Source organism: Protopterus annectens, chromosome 17.part0 (assembly GCF_019279795.1).
Source record: "Protopterus annectens isolate FY-2018-M chromosome 17.part0, PAN1.0, whole genome shotgun sequence".
In the NCBI taxonomy this organism is placed as follows: Eukaryota; Metazoa; Chordata; order Ceratodontiformes; family Protopteridae; genus Protopterus; species Protopterus annectens.
Genome location: NC_056751.1, coordinates 635,365,882 through 635,385,601, shown reverse-complemented (window position 1 = coordinate 635,385,601; position 19,720 = coordinate 635,365,882). Strand labels below are relative to the sequence as shown.

General features: G+C 38.4%; 1 protein-coding gene across 1 annotated transcript in view; it reads left to right on the top strand.

Moving 5' to 3' along the window:
- VWCE (von Willebrand factor C and EGF domains) overlaps positions 1-19,720 on the top strand; it is a 2,001,707-nt gene that overhangs the window by 1,283,179 nt on the left and 698,808 nt on the right. Inside the window, exon 10 of the mRNA XM_044059709.1 lies at positions 4,557-4,679. Coding sequence (XP_043915644.1) covers positions 4,557-4,679 — 123 coding nt within the window. The remainder of the gene's footprint in view (positions 1-4,556; positions 4,680-19,720) is intronic.

Below are 19,720 nucleotides of genomic sequence, written 5' to 3'. Positions count from 1 at the left end.
TAGACCCCACATGGTCAGAATTGCAGGTGCCATGTCAGTCTCTAAACCAGTTAAAGGCTCAGTCCTGGGACCTCTCTTGTTCGGTATATATTTCTCTGAGGTACAGGCTAACATGGAAGAACTATGGCTGACCAAGTTCACAGATGACTGCAAACTGGGTGCCATAATCAACTCACCGACTGACACAAGCATCCTCCAAAAGGGCCTCACAGAGACAGATAACTGGTGCCAGAGCCATGGCCTAAAGCTAAATTTCAAAAAGTGCATAGTCATCCCCTTTGGGAAAAACAAAGTGCCCACAAATTACCACATAAGGTGGTAATCCATTAAGTACGGAAGAAGTAATTAGGGATTTGGGGACCCAAGTAGATAGCAATCTCTCCTTTGACAATCACCTTGCCAAAATGGTTAGAAAGACCTTCTATATAGCCCATCTTATTGCGAAAGGGTTTACATCTAGATCAAGAGAGGTTATTGTGCCCCTCTACTCATCACTCATCAAGCCCATAATTGAATACAAAGCCCCATTTGGGATGTACCTTACCTGACACCTGCAGCAACTGGAAAGACCCCAAAAGTACCTCACCAAGAGGATCAAGGGACTCAAACAGATGCCCTACGCAGTTGGGCTACAGAAACTCCAGCTCTACTCAGTTGCTTACGATCTGTGCCTGACATATAAAGCCATGTCCAACCCAGAATTAATGGACATGCTCCACCTCAGAAAATCCAAATCCCTTAGAGCTACACACTCCAGGGACTTAAACCTCAGCACAGAAATAAATAGGACATGCTGGAGGGACATATTCATATCCCAGAGGCTCCCCTCCCTCTGGAACAAAATCCCAATCTATGTTAGGCAGAGTCCCTCAATGACCCTCTTCAAGAGAAATCTTGACGAGTGGATGGGAGATCGTAGGTTTACCCTTGGGATCTCTTCTGTGTCCCTAATAGACAGAGGCACAGTAAACTAACCTTAAAGGGCTATCTTCTGTGACCTACTATACAGAGGCACAGTCACCTAATCTAAAAGGGTGGCGAAAGCCAAACACACTCTGGCTAGGCTTATAAATGCCCTAGGGCAGATAGCCAATATCAACCTATGAACCTATGAACCTATAATATACTTATTCCTAATCCTGTTCAACCTCATCACACCCACTGCAAATCGTAACATCTTCAACTTTGCCACATCAAGCTCTGACTCCTGTCTTTTTGTCAGTGCCACTGTCTCCAACCCATATAACATAGCTGGTCTCACTACCCTCTTGTAGACCTTCCCTTTCACTCTTACTGGTACCAGTCTGTCACAAATCACTCCTGACACTCTTCTCAGCCCACTCCATCCTGCCTGTACTCTCTTCTTCACCTCTCTTCCACACTCACCATTACTCTGAACTGTTGATCCCAAGTACTTAAACTCATTCACCTTCGCCACCTCTACTCCCTGCATCCTCACCATTCCTCTATCCTCCCTCTCTTTCACACACATATATTCTGTCTTAGTCCTGCTGACCTTCATTCCTCTTCTCTCTAGAGCATATCTCCACCTCTCCAGGGTCTCCTCCACCTGTTCCCTACTCTCACTATAGATCACAATGTTATCTGCAAACATCATAGTCCACGGGGACTCCTGCCTGATCTCGTCTGTCAACCTGTCCATCACCATTGCAAATAAGAAAGGGCTCAGAGCTGATCTTTGATTTAATCCCACCTCCACCTTAAATGCATCTGTCACTCCCACCGCAGACTTCACCGCTGTCACACTACCCTTGTACATATCCTGTACCACTCTTACATACTTCTCTGACACTCCTGACTTCCTCATACAATACCACAACTCCTCTCTAGGCACCGTGTCATATGCTTTCTCTAAATCCACAAAGACACAATGCAACTCCTTCTGACCTTCTCTATACTTCTCCATCAACACTCTCAGAGCAAACATTGCATCTGTAGTGCTCTTTCCTGGCATGAAACCATACTGCTGATCACTAATCATCACCTCCCTTCTTAACCTAGCTTCCACTACTCTTTCCCATAACTTCATGCTAAAACTGATCAATTTAATCCCTCTGTAGTTACTACAGCTCTGCACATCACTCTTATTCTTAAAAATTGGTACCAAAACACTTTTTCTCCATTCCTCAGGCATCCTCTCACTTTCCAAGATTTCATTAAACAATCTAGTTAAAAACTCCACTGCCATTTCACCTAAACACCTCCATGCTTCCACAGGTATGTCGTTGGGACCAACAGCCTTTCTATTCTTCATCCTCTTCATAGCTATCCTTACTTCCTCCTTGCTAATCCACTGCACTTCATGATTCACTATCCGCACATCATCCAACCTTCTCTCCCTCTCATTCTCTTCATTCATCAACCCCACAAAGTACTCTTTCCATCTGCTCAGCACACTCTCCTTGCTTGTGAGTACGTTTCCCTCATTATCCTTTATCACCCTTACCTGCTGCACATCTTTACTAGCTTGGTCCCTCTGTCTAGCCAATTGGTACAGGTCCTTTTCTCCATCCTTAGTGTCCAACCTTTTATACAACTCTTCATACGCCTTATCCTTAGCCTTCACCACCTCTCTCTTTGCCATGCACCTCATCTCCTTATACTCTTGTCTACTTTCTTCATCTCTTTGACAATCCCACTTCTTCTTTGCCAACTTCTCTGTATACTCTCCTGTACTTCTTCATTCCACCACCAGGTGTCCTTGTCCTCCTTCCTCTTTCCAGATGTCACACCAAGCACCTTTCTAGCCATCTCTCTTACTAGCTCTGCTGTAGTTATCCAGCTATTTGGTAACTCTTCACTGCCACCCAGTGCCTGTCTTAACTCTTCCCTGAACATCACCTCACAATTACCCTTTTTCAATTTCCACCATTTGATCCCTGGTGCTGCCCTCACACTCATCTTCCTCTTCTTGATCACCAATGTCATCCTACAAATCACCATCATATGCTGCCTAACTACACTTTCCCCTGCCACCACTTTACAGTCTCCAATTTCCTTCAGATCGGCCCTTCTACATAAGACATAATCCACCTGTGTACATCTTCCTCCACTCTTGTATGTCACCCTGTACTCCTCCCTCTTGTTAAAATACGTATTCATCACAGCCATGTCCATCCTTTTCGCAAACCAAGTGCTGAGCATGAATAAGCAAATTTAAGTGCTAAAACTAAGAATCTGTATCTGCACTAGAAGAGTTACAAGACAGAAACAAGTGCAAATGCAGGCTTTCAAATCAGAAAGTTGAGAGAGATGGAAGAGATTGCCCAAATGGCCAATAACTACAATTTCTGGGCCAGAACCACTCCTTATGTGGTAGACAGGTTACCTAGTGCTTACCACTCCCACTGATAAGCTAGAGGGCTTCCTTCCAACACAGAAAGGCTTGGGGGGCTCAGAAGCTTACATACAGTCCTGGATACAGCAAATCTGTATCTAGAACACTAGTTACAGGAAAGGTAGGAAACAGCCTTACAGTTTTTTTTTACCGAAAAGTAGCGAAAACACTAGTAAAAACAATTCACATGCAGTGCAAGCTAGCACACTTGAGTATGTAGCAATATTAGACCAAACACAGTTTAAAAACTGCAATTAAATTAAAAAGGACTAAAAGCAAGTGCAGAAAGAGTTTAGTAGGTAGAATGTGGTAAAGAGATGGGACTGGGGGAGGGTCCCAGATCAAATCTACAGTGGGGCAGGCAACTGCAAAAGCCACCAAATTTAAACTACAAACCAAAAATAGGGAGGGTGGATGGGACAAAACAGTTTCAACAGAGATCTAAGCAACAACTAACAGTACAAACTCTAAAACCAAAAAAATATAGTCAGCTCTGTATATTTGCAGACCAGTCTCTCTGAACAGGGAGACAACAGTTTCAAAAGAGATTTAAGCAACAATTAACAAACTCTATAACCAAAAAATATATACTCAGCTCTGTATATTTGCAGATAGTGTGGAAGGCAGTCTCTCAGAACACAGGTTCCAGCAATTAAATGCAGGCTGTTACTAACAGGTCAAATTTTATGCAAGTGTGTAAAAAATGCCTTGATACTAGGGATTCAGACCCATGCAAATAAGCCAGTTCTAATGTCTTTACTCATTATGACTAATATGTGTCTGAGTCACATTTTCCTTCATCACAGAAACACTCCCTTTTGGCCACTGCTCCTACCTCAGGCAATACATTCTTTTTGAATACCCATGATTTTCCCAAGCTATTGCTTTTGAAACATGTTGTGCAGGGCCTTCTGCCCTTGTTAGTACTATTTTTGCTGTAGTCTGCTTACAGTAGTATAAAGATTAATATTAAACTGCAAATTCATCGTATGTAGCAAACTTTTTCAGTAATACAGGATGTGAGAGAATAGGTTAATTGTAATATTTTATTCAGTAGCAAAGGATGTAAACGAGTACATTAATTACAGAAAAGTGTAGACATCAGCCAGTGTACTACTTAGTTTAATAAACCCTGCAGAAATAATAATTGGCTCATTTCTATTCCATAGTTTTATTTTTTTTTTCATGTACCTTTCAGATATCAACGAGTGTCGCCTTGATTCACCTGTATGTGGCTATCGGTGTAAAAATCTAATTGGTTCATATCATTGCATCTGTCCAACTGGTTATCAGCTAGCAAGTGATGGATACAGCTGTGAAGGTAGAGTGAAACAATGTAGCTTAATATAATGTGAAACGGTAATGCAGTATTACAAGCATTTGAAAGGTGCAAGCCTGTTACTTATTTTTATTGCTGTAAAGAAATTTACAAAAGTTTGAGGATGACATGGGGTAAACTAGTATGCCTAAATAAGGTCTGAGTGGCAACATTTTGTGGATAATATCAATGACTGTCAAAATAATTGAGTAACTCTGTCTCTTTAGATTTGTTTATAGGCATTGGAAAGTAGTATTGAGTTCAGCACTGTTACACAAAATTCAATAAATAAAAATGTTGATTTTGTTCCCTAGCAAGTCACTGCATCTTTTCAATATTTCTAAATGAGGTGCACTGAAAACAGCATACTGCATTTTCATGCAGGATAAACTCATAAATAAACAATTTCAGTGATTAGCTCCTATGGAGGAACACACTTTATAGATATTTAGATAATTTGTTGCTGATTCATCGGCATTATAATTACTCACTTTTAACTCCCTGTGTATCCTTGTACTACTCTTACAGTGTGCTACAGTAGCTCTTACTTTTAAACAGTTCTGAATATGATTTTTTAAATTGTCTTTCACAACCAAGAAGTTGTATCCCATTTCAGGACATAAGGGTTCCACAAAGGATACCTGCATCAGTACAAAGTTTCTATAACATAAAAGAAGAAGAATGGGTACTTCCAAGCCGTTCTTGTGCCAAAAAACAAAGGGGGTGTCCTGCAAAATGTAGCATTTCCATAAAGACATCCAGCTTTGCCCCTTTAAAACAGTGGATTATAGTTTTGGGCTTCTGAAAAACTGACAACATCATAGGTTTGTTTGGGGTTTACACAACTCAACTTTTAATGTCATGAATGGACTTCACTGTTTGAAAATGGTTTTAACACATGGATGTATACTTGCACAATGTGTTGTGAACTGTTTTGTTAACAGTCAAAAGTATGACACAGAGTTATGTACCTAAAATGTGGATTTTTTTTGTGTGTTTCCCGAAACAGCAGCAGACCCTTTTTACTGGTAGTCAAAGTTTTCGGAAATTATGCCTTTTTTCTGATGCGGCGCTGCTGCAGTACATACAGAGTCTGCATTACATGTTTGCCTATGATCACTTCTGTCAGAGTTATAATGTGGTGTCACATAACGTTTTTCACAGAAACTGTGTATCTGCAGTGATTTGGAAATACTTTGACCCTTACAATAATTCCAGACATGTCAGTACACTTGGGACCAGTTCTGTGCATTACAAGCAAGGTTTGTCCGTTTCTGCTGAACACAGCTTCAGAAAAGCAGTAATGTGATATAAAGGTACAAGACTATCAGACATGCTGTAATCATTTCTTTCAGCCAACTCTTATACCACATCTTTCTGTGTTTGTACTTTTCTTGGATATACTTTCTGGACTACATTTTCCGGCAGGAGTATGGCTTGGAAAAAAGCTGTTTTTCCTGTTGGAATGTGGTTGTGATAATACGTAAGTACTGAATACTTTAATATACAGTATTTCTGCAAGGACCCCTGCTTTCTTGTTGGAAAGCAACTGATAGAAACTTGTGATACCTGACTATGCTGGCACACATGTTTACTTTGTAGGCACACATGATTAACAAAAGATGCAGTTAGATAACCAGTCCACAATACTAGGTTTACTCCCTTTTTTGCAAAATCTAGCTGATCCAAAACAATACACTGAGGTTTAGAAACTTGTTGACTCTGATAAGGATGGGAAAGGCCATGGTTCTAGGACCTCTGTGTAGATGGCCAGCCTTGTGCATAGGTGAATTAGGTAACCACCTAGAGCACTGACTGTGCTTGTAGGTGTGCTCTTTCCCAATTTATTTATTTATTTTTAGAACACTGTTTCATTGCTCTAAAAAATAAATAATACAGAAAGTCTCCTTACTTAAAAAAATGTACCTGCAGAATATTAGGCATTCGGGGGGTGGGGGGGGGATGTGGAGTTGCAATTGACTTATCATTCAAGTCATGTCTTACTTTATCTTAGATGTTGACAGGTCATGGGAGTACAGGCCTCAAAATGTTGAAATGTAGGCATGAAACCACCTCAAAGAGTTTTTAATGAGGGATTAAGATCAGGTGCATTCTGCACAATTGTGAATGGAGATGAGAATGATGACACAGTATCAGTGCAATATGTGTTACTACAATGCTTTATTTTATTTATTTATCTGTCTTTTGTTGGTCAAGTTAGTCACACTAGCTAGTAGACTCTTTTCAGGGAAGACCTGAGGTGATATTTATACGACTAGGGGAAATTTGGCCAAGGTATCAGGGAACTTCCACCACTTGTTGTTGTTGTGAATGGGATCCATTTTGCATGAGCACTTCCTGTTTTAGTTTCAGGCATGGAGGTGGCACAGAGAAACAGGAGGCAGATGGAGGGAAAAGGAAATAATGGAACAGTGAGAGAAATGTAGGATAAGCCAATACTGAGACCATAGAATGTGTGTAGGATTCTGAGGAGATGTTTAAAGAAATCTGTTTAATGGAGATAAGTCAGCAAATGCTGTATGTATAATTACAACCCTGCAGTCAGGATGGTTATAGGATGATTTATTCAAAGAAATGATGATGCATAGTGAGCTAGAAAACAAAGGCGACATTTCCTGGGTAGATATTATGGAGAAAATACAAAAGGAGGCTACAGAGACAATCCTGAAGAATAGTGGTGAGATGGAAAGAAAGCATGCAGAGAAAGTAAAAGAAGGCAATAGAGGAGTATCAGAAAAGAAAAAGGCAGAAGAAAATGAAAAATGGAAGTTCATGTTAAGGATTCAAATTAAAGAAAACAAAGAAATGGACAGCAATGAAGTGGGGGACAATTTAATAGTTCATTTGGGTGTAAAAGCACATGATATAAGAACATTTATTCTTATTAACAAAGATACATTTTGTGACATTATATTTGAGACTGATTTTTCAATGGAAATTTTTTTTGGGGGGTGTCAAAAAATGAAAGACTGTAACCCATGGGATTTTTATATGATAAAAACATTTAATAGGGAAACAAAAAAAGAAAAGTTATATACAATTTTAAACAGAGGCGAAAAGAGAAATTTTGAAAGGACATTTGAAAACTTTATGTAAAGAAGTACTGGACATTGCAAATGTTTATGATAAAAAGGGGTTTATTGAATGGTGGATGGGTTTGTAATACTGTGTGTTAAAATAGAAAGAAAACAAAATATACATATACCAAGCATAAAAAATGTGGAGGGGAAAAGGGATGTCGTAAAACACTGGGGGCAGCACAAAACATGTTTTTTTTTTTTTGTGGAAAAGAAGGACATTTGATAAATAGCTGTGATAAAAGAAAATGTTATGTTTTGGGGAGATCAGACATGATGCAAATGTGAATTGTGATGTTATAAATGTAACAAAATTAGACATTTATGGATGGATAGTAAAAATGAAGTAAGAAAAAAGAAAAAGAAAGAGAAGAAAATGAACAGAGAAGAAATTTTAGAAGTAATAAAAATAGAAGAAAAATTACATGAAAAAAATAATAAAGAGGAGACAGAAGAAGACTGAAATAAGTGATAAAGAAGACATAAATTGGAAGACAGTAAAATAAGAAAAGAATTCTACTGGCAAAAGGGTAAAATACAGAAAAATAAATTTTAAAGAGACAAGCACAAAAGAAAAAAATAAATGAAATTGATGAAAAAGAATATACATACCCAATGGTTGGGGGTTAGTATAATGATTAAGGTGTTTGACTCACAGACACATCATACAGTGTTTGATTCTCAAACTTGGGATGGAAATTGGCTAGGTTTAGAATGACCAATTAAGGCAACTAGCCTAGCAATTAGCTATGAACCTATGAAACCATGAATCTAAGGAAAAGTGAAATGAAAAATTTGGACTGCTTCTATAAATGTGAATACTATTAAAAAAATAGTAAGAAGAATAGGGATTTTGGAGTGGTATAATACATGTGATGTAAATATAATTATATTAGAAGGCACACGATTTTTAACAAACAGAGAAACTATAGGAAAGAAAGATAATCTGGAATTTGGGAAATGAGAGATGTTTTGGAATAGCAAAAAATGGGAAGATCAACCATTGCAGATTGGAAATGAAAATATCAAGTATATAGAATTTTAACATTATATGTTTATACTAATTGTAAAGAAATGGAAAGCTTATTTCATCAGATTTTAGATTATGTTCTGATAAAATATGCATATTGTAATAACGTGAGACTTTGTGATTTAAGAAGCAAGTATAAAAAGAAAGGAAATTATATAAGAAAATGTTAGAAGTTATAATATGTGGTAAGTTAAAACTTCAGGACAAAAACTCATGGAGTTACAAAGGGGGTACATTTATTTATTTTATTTATTTATTTACATTTGTTTACCGGGAAATTCCGACTGGACACAGGTACTTTTTCAGTGGAGGCCCAGGGAGAAAAGCTCCACAGAAAGACATGGTAGATGGTAAACAATAACAATCAAGGTATGTATACAGTAGAGGTGATCATGACATAGAGAAATACAGGAGCAAATTATGTACAATTGAGTAGTAAGGTCTAATTACAACATTGAGAAAGAAGTAAAACACAGTGCTACAAATTATCTAAATAGTAACTAGATAATAATAACAGACTAAACGAATAACTAAATCCTGGAAGGATTAACCAGCAGTGAGTAATCTACAGCTCAGTTTTATAGTGATAGAAGGGGAAACTCTATCTGAAGCTGTGAAAGGAGGGATTATTAGATGGGGTTTGAACAAGGACAAAGCCAGTAAGAACTTAGGTGAGATTTAAGTGCAGTCTTGAAAAGACTGCAGGAAGGAAGGGTAGTTATGATAGTGGGAAGGTTGTTCCAAAGCTTGGCTATAGTGCAGGAAAATAATGCTTCACCTGCTGAGTTTTTGGCTTTGGTGACCTGGAGTAGATTTTTGTTGCAGGAGCGTAGTGGTCTGGAAGAGTGGTAGGGTTGGAGAATTGTATGGAGTGATGGGATTCGGAGAGGGTGGTTTACTAGTTTATGAGCAAAGGTGAGTTGAGTTTGGTGTAGGGGTTGTGGGATTTCAAGCCATTCAAAGTCTCTAAGGGAGACACAGTGGTGGCTGCAGTAAGAGGCACCAGTGGCAAATTTTGTGATTTTAATGTAGCAGGCTTCGCATTTGTGTAGGTCTGACTGTCTAAGATTTGTAAGTATAGGTGATGTGTAGAGTAGGGTGGAGATTAGTTCGGAATTGGCGATAGAGATTCTTGCTGGTTTGGTGAGATATTGACGGCTTCTATATAAGGCACCCAGTTTTTTGTAAACTTTTTTTATTATTAGTGATATGTGGGTGTTAAATCTGAGATTATTGTCAATCTGTACGCCAAGTAGTTTTGTGTGAACTGTTGGTGAAATGGAGGTATTATCCTTGGCTTGAATAGTGAAGTGTGGAGTGTTTGGGGTAGATATGGAGGATTGGAAGATGAGGAGTTTGGTTTTATTTGGATTGAGGAGAAGCTGGGAATTAGATTGCCAGCTTTCAACTGGAGAGCAAGATTTTTGGGTGATCTGTTAAAGTTCTGTTAGAGTTGGGGCTGAGCAGATGAGGGTGGAATCATCTGCATACTGTATGAAGGAGGCATGTTTGGTGGCAATGTGCAGATTATTGGTGAAAAGGGAGAAAAGTAGGGGGCCAAGGATGGAGCCTTGGGGAACCCTGAGAGTAACAGGGAGACGAGTGGATAGATTGTTGTCCCAGATGACTGATTGCTGCTGAGGAACCAGTTTATGGCTGGTGTGGAGAAAGAGAAGTCAGATAGAGCAGAGAGTAGTAGATTATGTGACACAATGTCAAAGGCTTTAGATAGATTCAGAAATACAGCAGAGGAGAGGAGGCCATTGTTTTTGTGATGGAGGATAGTGTTGGTAAAGGAGAGGAGAGCAGTTGTCATGCTGTGATGTGGTCTGAAACCATGCTGGGTATTGGAGAGGAGGTTATTGTTAAGGAGGAATTTGGAGACCTGTGAGTTGATGCATTTTTCGAGCATCTTGGAGAGGGGGGAGAGGATGGCAATGGGGCCATAGTTGGAGAGGTCAGTGGTGGGGCCACCTTTGTGGAGGGGAATGATATGTGATATTTTCCATAGCGTGGGTACATAGGATTCAGATATGGATTGGTTGATTAATATGGAATTAGGATAAGCTAGGACATCAGCTGCTATCTTTAGATATTCAGTGGGCAGGTAGTCGGCTGCTAGTTTTGTGGGTTTTAGTTTTGTCAGAAGTCTTTTTATGTAGGAGGTAGGTACTGTGAAGTGAAAAAAGGTAGGGAGGGGTGATTTTGGGTTAGGTGAGGGGGGGAATAAGTGTAGGGAAGTGTTTTTTTGTTAGGGATAGAACGGATTCTGTGAAGTGTTTATTGAAGGAATCAGCAATGCTACTGGTGGAGAGAGGGGCTGTTGGTAGGGGGGCGCTTACTTTTCCTGGGCAGAGTATAGAGTTAATTGTAGACCAGAATACTTGGGGTTGTTTTGGGAGGAGTTTAGGGACATCTTTGTCTGCTTTTACTTGCTTTTTGACCCTGTTACATAGTTCAAGGAAGAGTTGCCTATCTGAGGGGTTTTTAGTTATGCGCCAACATTCTCATGTTTTATCCCTGGTTTTCATAAGGCCCCTGGTGGTTTTTTGTAGCCAGGGGGAGCTCTTAGTTCTGATACTGGTGTTTCTCAAGGGGGCATGAGAGTTAAGAATGCTGAGGAAGGTACTGTTAAAGAAATGGACCGCTTTGTCTAGGTTGAGGTACTTTATAGGTGACCAGTTTACGTTCTGGAGGGAGGAGGTGAAGGAGTTGGTGTTAAAATTAGCTTTGTTGTGAATAAGTCTGTGGATAATGGATTTGCAATCATTAATGTGATTTTTTTGTAGGAAGGTTGGGGAATGGTCACTGAGGGAGTCAGGTAAACAGCCTGCTAGGTAGGTGTGAGGTGCTTTGTTAACTATGACCCAGTCAATAATGGTGTGGTTCTTGGGGTTTTTATTGATCCTAGTGGGGGCTTGTATTAGCTGAGAGAAACCATGGAGATTTAGGTGGAGGGCTGAGTGATTGCTGTTGCAGGATAGCCAACTGATGTTCAAGTCCCTGAGGATGATAGTTTCTTGGGGTAGGGAGAGATTGGCCAAATCTAGTAGGTTTTCAAGGGGTGGTATATTTTGGCCTGGTGGGAAATAGCACCCTAAAATGTTGATTGATTTGTTAGGGTTTTAATGTGAGGTTGGTGTAAAGTATTTCTTCCTTTTCAAACTGTGGAGCTGATTTGGTGAGAATTTGGATACTGAGGTGGTGTTTGCACAACAGTGCCACACCTCCTCTTTTTCTGGCTAGGCTGTACTTACGGAGGATGTTGTATCCAGGTGGGGGTATTTCCTCACTTTTGATGTGAGGATTGAGCCACGATTCGGTTAGGATAAGGATGTCAGGGGAGTAGAGGCTTATGTAGGCATGGAGGTCTTGGATTTTATTACAGATGCTTCTGATGTTAAGAGACATAATGAGGAGGTCATTTGGGTTTTTGTTGCTTGTGATTTGGGTGATGGGGGAGTTGGTTGGAAGGGAGTTTGTGGAGTTGTTGGTGTTTGTGGGGCCAGGGTTGGGGTGTACATCTCCACTGAGAGCAAATTTAGAGAAAGTATTGAGAATATGTTTTATATATGCAGTAAAAAATTGTTGTATTTTATGGATATTTTGTGTTCAAATGTGGTGGGGGTTTGGTAATTGAGTAGTTGTACTGGGAGGAGTTAGTTTGTGGTTGGGGTAATGAAATTATGTAGTGGGTGTTTGAGGAGAGTTGATGTGAAAGTGCAGTGGAAATGGTTGGGGGTTATGACTGTAGCTGTTTGGTAGGATGTAATGTAGGCTAGAATAGTGCAGGTGAGGATAACAACAGTATTACCTAGTGGCATGGTTGCTTTGGGAAAAAAATATTAAATAACACACCTTTATGTAGTAATGATCACTATTATAAATTGAAACCAGTAAAGAGTGAGTCTGTAAACACAATTCAAACACAGCAAACCAAAAAATGTTAGTGTCCATGTACTAATGTCCAATGTAAGCAACAGGAATAATAAATAGTCCCAATGTAGCCATAAATCAACGTTAATGCAACAATCTCTAAAAACTGGAACACAGGAGCTTATCAAGATGTCCCACGCTAAAATAGTACAAAACAGTCAGAACAACACATGTAGGTCCATAAATTAATCAGAAATGATAGCGTAGAAATGGCCTGTCCCTGGTACCACCATCAATTGAAAAATACCAGAATGCGATGTGAATCTATGCAAAAAGCAAAAAGCACAAAAACATAAACACAAACTGTAAAGTCCAAGCTAGAAACCATGCAACTTGCTGAATAGTCGCAAAAACAATGAGGTATCTGTTGATTTAGACAACCACCGACTGCGGTATGAAGCCCTGATGCAAATAGTATGAAACGTCCCCCAAAAAATGAAAAACAGTACCTGGTAGAACTCCTGGAAAAAAATCAATAGTACATATGAAAGCAGCTCAGGCAATAAATCACGTGTTCCCCAAGTCAAGAGCTGAAAACGAAGATAATAAATACTGTTTGTTCAAAAATGATGTAAATTGGACTGACACTAAACCAACTGGAAGAACTCCACATTGCTGAATTACTCGTTGAGCAGAAAAGTAAAGTCAAAAACAGTAGAATGGAACATATAGAATTGAAATAGATTATTTTATAGTATCAGAAGGTTTAGTTATAGGAAAAGGGAAAATAGCTGAAATAGGATTTTCTGATCTTCTTGCAGTATGGCTAGAAATATAGGAAAATAAGGAATATATAAAAATAGGCAAAGGAATAAAAAGGATAAATGAGAAAGTATGGAATGAAGAAGGAAAGTGATCAGTAATACAGTTATGGAAAGATCATTTATATGAGAACATTTTATAAAAATTGGTTTGAATGGTGAGTGATATTTAAGGAAAATATAAAAAAAATTGTACAAAAAAATTTATTTTGCAATGAATTAAATTTCTGTGTTAGGTATTACATTTGGGACTAAAGATACAAGTAGAATTCAATGAAATAGAAAGCTATTTTATGTCATGAGGGTTCTGTGGAATGAAATAATCAATGCAATTATGTTTAATGGTAAATGCATTTTAGCAACAATGTTAAGTAAAATCTGATGGAGGTTATGGAAACAGGAGCTGGGGTCTAACAGGAATGAAAAGTTAGTATGATTTTGAAGAAAATTCTGAATATGTGTAAATATATTTGTATATTTATATATTTGTACATATGTAAATACTTGTAAGTTGTAAATATTTGTAAATATGTAAATATTTTGTAAATAGGAGGGTTTTTTTGTATATAAATAAAGGATCTCTGTTCTTTTTGATAGTTGCTGTGGGGTCTTTTGCATTCACCTGAGTTACTACGAACTCAGGCAGATGGAGCCACAGTTTAGCATCTTATTCAAAGGACAACACACTCAGGAGTGCAGCACCCCCTTAATCTGCACTGCAGTGTCAGTAATCCATCTACCATGTGTAGAAATAGAGGCACAACCTTCTGCACTAAAGGCAAGTGTGCTGCCTGTTGTGCTGTTGTGCCATTGACCCAATACTTCTGGGTTTTTATTTGTATGGGCAATTGGGATAAGGGGATGGTGCAGTGTTACTGTCTTTTTTTCTTACAATAATGCTGACAGTGACAATATTTCTGGATTTGTGACTTCCATGGACAGTTTGGATGAGGATGGTGTGACGATATAAATGTTATTACTGGATTTACAATAATGCTGACAGTGACAATATTTCTGGATTTGTGACTTCCATGGACAGTTTGGATGAGGATGGTGTGACGATATAAATGTTATTACTGGATTTACAATAATGCTGGCAGTGACAATATTTCTGGATTTGTGACTTCCAGGGACAGTTTGGATGAGGATGGTGTGACGATATAAATGTTATTACTGGATTTACAATAATGCTGGCAGTGATCAACAAGATATTTTAGGCACTATTTCTGGCTTTTTGATTTGCGTGGGCAGTAAGTTTAAGAGGAATGACACAGTGAGAAGTGTTATTATTACTTGTCCAATAATGCCAACAATGAGCAGCCAGATATTTTGGCCAATATTCTGGCTTTTTGATTTGTGTGGGCAGTTTAATGAGGTGAACGGTGTCATGAGAGGTGTTATTGCTGTTTTTACAATAATGCTGGCAAAGATCAAGTGGATATTCCGGGTAATATTTTTTCTGACTTTGTGATTTGTGTGGGTAGTGGGGATGAGGGGAAATGGGGCAGTGAGAAGTGTTACTGTTGTTACATACATGCATGCATACAAATATTTCAAGCATGGGCATTAATGCCCTCTAGCCTGCCAATATACCAGAACAGTTGTTCCCATAATAAGTATCCAGGTTGCTCTTAAAATTATCTACACTAGTGCTTGCTTTAATGGAATTTAGAAGTCTATTCCATGCATCAGCTAGTCTCACAGAGAACCAATTACCACACTTCTCATTCCTATTGAATCTTCTGCAAAGGTTGCCTGATGATTCTCTGCTACTTTTGATAACCCCAAACATTCTCAGGTAGTTGACTCTAAATGCCCTATATACCTGAACAAGGTCTCCTCTTAAATATCTGTATGAGATACTGTAAAAATTCAGATATTTTAGTCTTTCATAATTACTTAAATTTTCACATCCATGGATGCCCTTGGTATATTTCCACTGTCCAAAGCCAACTTCATGCCTCTTAAGACAGAAGTGGCAAACTTCACGACAACCATGCAGACGGACAATAGAGGTACAACTGCTGAATCCTACACAAATGCACTTTATAAGCACTTACACAAGTGCATGGATCGTGCTATCCCTAACAGAACCAAGATGCTAGCCTCCAAAAAAAGGAAGCCAATCTGGTGATCCCCTGCCATAAACAAACTCTACAACAGAAGAAAGAAACTGTTGCAAAAAAGAGTAAAATTCCATGACTGGAGAAACTCTCTGGTCAGCCTCAGTAAGAAGCTGAAATCCCTCATAGAATCCTCCAAAGCTAGTTATGAAAACAAAATCAACACTGATTCTAAAGACAACCACAACACATTTCTCAATGGCAACACTCAGATATGCTCTGAGTTACAGCACAATGGCACTAAATATACAGAACCAACTGATATTGCCAACATCCTGGCAGATAGGTTCAGTGCTAACTTTACCCCCCTCTCACCCCCTTAAGGGCCCATCTCTATACTGAAAGAATGCAAAGTTCCTGTAATCAAGGCTGCACAGGTAAAAACCACACTCTCCAAAGCCAAGAACATAGCATAAATGGGACCTGACAACATCCCAGGCTGCGTTTTATATGAACTACAGAATGAACTGGCACCCCACCTAAGCATCATGTTCAATTATAGCCTCACCTCAGGCTTTGTGCCCACTGAATGGTGCACAGCAATGGTTATCCCACTCCACAAAGGGTGAGCCACCACGGACCCCAGGAACTACTGCCCCATTAGCCTAACGAGCCTGGTCTGCAAGGCCATGGAACGTATCATCATGGAACTTATAAACAAAAAAATTGGTAATTTCCAAACTCTGGACCCCACCCAGTTTGGGTTTGTAAAAGGCAGATCATGTCTCCTAAACCTGATAGACTTCTTTGAAGCAGTCACCAAAGCTGTAGATGAGGGTAAGGTGGTTCACACAGCATATCTAGATCTCGCCAAGGCTTTTGACACCATCCCCCTCTAGAGTTTCAATCACTGTGTGCTGTATTAAATATTCACCTTTCAGTTTGTCTCCCAAATCCCATATACTTAGTTTTTGATGCATTTATCAACATATTATTCTCTTGAGTCCAAATAGTCAATTTAGTCAAGTTCTTTTGCAGATATGCCCTTTCTGTGACACATGTAATCAGTTTACCCACTTTCAAGTCATCTGAATAGAGGCTGTAGAACACCTCAGATGAAAAACTTAGATCTGAAAGATACAATCTAAACAAGTATGGGCCTAGGTCAGAGCCCTGTGGGATACTCTGACTGTAAACAATAATTTCAGCTGTCTAATTGCTATATGATACTTGCCATGTCCTATTTGTAAACCGTGCAGCCATCTGTCTTACCAGGAATATATCGATACCTAGCTGTTTTAGTTTATTGATCAGTGTTTCCTGTATGACCCTGTCAAATGCTGAAGTTAAATCTATATAAGTTACATCACAACACAAATTTTCATTCATAGCTTTTATTATACTGTTGTAGAACATCACGTTACAGGTGGTAACAGATCTATTTTCAACATATGAATGCTGATATATGGTTTCTAGTTGCAACCTTTCCAAATCTGACAATAACTTATCCAATATTACCTGTTCCATAATTTTTCCGTAACATGAAAGTAAACTTAACGGTCTGTATGACTCTGGGTTTGTCCTATTCCCATTTCCCTTAAAGACATTTTTAATAAGTGCACATCTCCAATCATGAGGAATATCCCCATATTTATACACACTAGTAAATAATAGATATAACAGTACTTTAAGTTCTTGCTGAAATATTCTGAAGTGAATATTATTATTAATTCTGTCTCCTCACTGTGCTTTATTTGGATCCAGTTTGCATAGTTCTTTTCAATATAATCTAATTTGATTTCAGTATCTGAGGTTACCTGGATGTCAGTAGGACAAATTATCACCCCCTTAGTGGTGCCAAACTGTTTTGCATAAGATTTTGTAAACATATCTGTAATGTGATGCATCTGAGAATAAATTTTAGAATCTACACACAGCTTATCAATTTGTATGTCTACTCCTTCTACACCTTATCAGTCTATACAATAGATTCCTGTTGTGCTCCATATCTTTATATAGATTTTCTTCAATGTTTTTATCTTGTCTCACACTATGCTTAATTTGTTTGTGCAGCCTGCTTATTTCAGTTTTCAAAGTTGTAGTTTGACCTCTTCCATTTCTTATAGTTTTTCTCTCACCTTAATCAAGTATCTTGTTCTTATGTAAATATATCCTCCTGACATTGTGTGTTCCTAGATCCTGATGTTAAACATTTTTTTTATTTTTTGTATTCAAGCAATTTCTCTTTTAAAACTTCCACTTTCCTTCTGCAGTGTTTCTGCTGAACGTATCTTTCCTATTAGTTTTACATGACTGCTTTGTTTTTGTTTAATCATATAATCTGTTCTTAATCTTCTGTGCATTGATTTATATTTCACTTTGGCAGAAGTATCTAGCAACAAATTAATCTTAATACCCACATGATCACTGCACACCAATGGTGGTAAACCTTGATATTGAGTAACAGTAATGTCTTTAGGAGCACAAACAATGTCTAGTATGTTCTTTTCCCTGGTAGTTTTTTTGCAGTGTGAAGCAATTGTGCCTGAACACAAGTTGTGGATAATTTTCTTGCTAACATTGTTGAATCAATATTATTCCACTCTGTTTTTGGTAAATGTAAGTCTCCAGCCACTATTATTCTTCCCTTATGTGGTTCATGCAAGAAATGTTGATGTTTTTACAATAATGCAGGCAGTGATCAAACAGATATTTTGGGCAATATTTCAGGTTTCGTGATTTGTGTAGACAGTTGAGATGAGGAGAAAGGTGCAGTGAGATAAGCATTTACAATAATGCTGGCATTGGTCAACAAGATCATTTGGGCAATATATTTCTGGCTTTGTGAATTGTGTGCAGCAACTTGGAATGGAATACTTTAATGTGTGACAATTGTTTGTGTGGACTGTGGAGGTGAAATAATATTACATGGCTATCAAATATTGTGGCTATAATGGATTGGTGGAGGTTGGATTTTGCTGGATGAAAGTAACTGACCTTCCTGCCTTTGCTTAGTTTACACAGTCACTATCTGGCTTGGAAGGACTAGTGTGCTTTTGTGAGACATAAGATGGGCTACTTAAATGGACACATGAAGTACACAGACAGAGTAAGCATAATTATCGGGACTTTTTTGCTGTTTGCTTATAATTTTGGCTTTGTAGGACTAATGTGATTATGTGAACCAACTTGCAATACTTCAATTTGTGGAAACTGCTTGGAACAAAAGTGAAATACATTACACTGTCATCCTCTTTTATCACAGTCAGATGTATGCATTGTATATAGGAGAGGTTATAACTGCTTGTTGGGGGGTTTCTGAATGAAAGCAACTGACCCTGTTGATACTTACTCAGTTTATTTACTTATTTACAGGGGTAGTGCACTTATCAATATTGACCAATTTCAGGATCAGAGTGGGTAAAATACAAAATATTTCACAAAAAAAATATAGAAATGCAAGCAATAACAGAGTAGTTCAGACTATTTACATAAGAAAACGGTATATACATACTACTGAACAAGCTCAATGTAATGTACAATCAAGCAGAGTGTAATGTGCAATATATGCATTAGTTTCTTCGTGAATCTTGAGAGAGGAGAAGAGACTTAGAAACAGAGGAGAAAAGACTTAGAAATGATATAGGTTAGGTGACATGTCCTGTGCTGAAGCAAGATCATTTGGCTTGGATAAATAAGTAATTTTTGAGTTGCATTCTGAATTTGGAATAAGTGTTGATTTCCTTAATGTCAATGAGGAGAGCTTGACAATGAGTAGGTGGCTGAGAGGAGAAAATGCGTGCAGTGTTGTGGAGTTTGATTCTACAGTTATGAGAGTTGGTGTAGCTTGTGAGTAGTGTCTCAGGTTGTATGAGGAGGTTTTTATCATGACGTCTAGCTACAAGGTGAGTAAATGTGTAGAGATGGAGTAGCTTGTAGAGTTGGGATCCTAAAAGTAGGTTTGATATCTGTTTTACAGATAGCCATTTGTTTTTTCTTTCTAGGGTAGTACAGTGATGCTCACAGAGAGGTCAGTTTGTAATGAATCAGCAGATGCTGTTCAAAACGGTCTGTAGTGTGGCAATGTTTTTTTGTTGTTTTTTTTTTTTGGAGACAGAAGCAAAAATTGGAAGCCCATATAAAAAGTTTGAGAAAG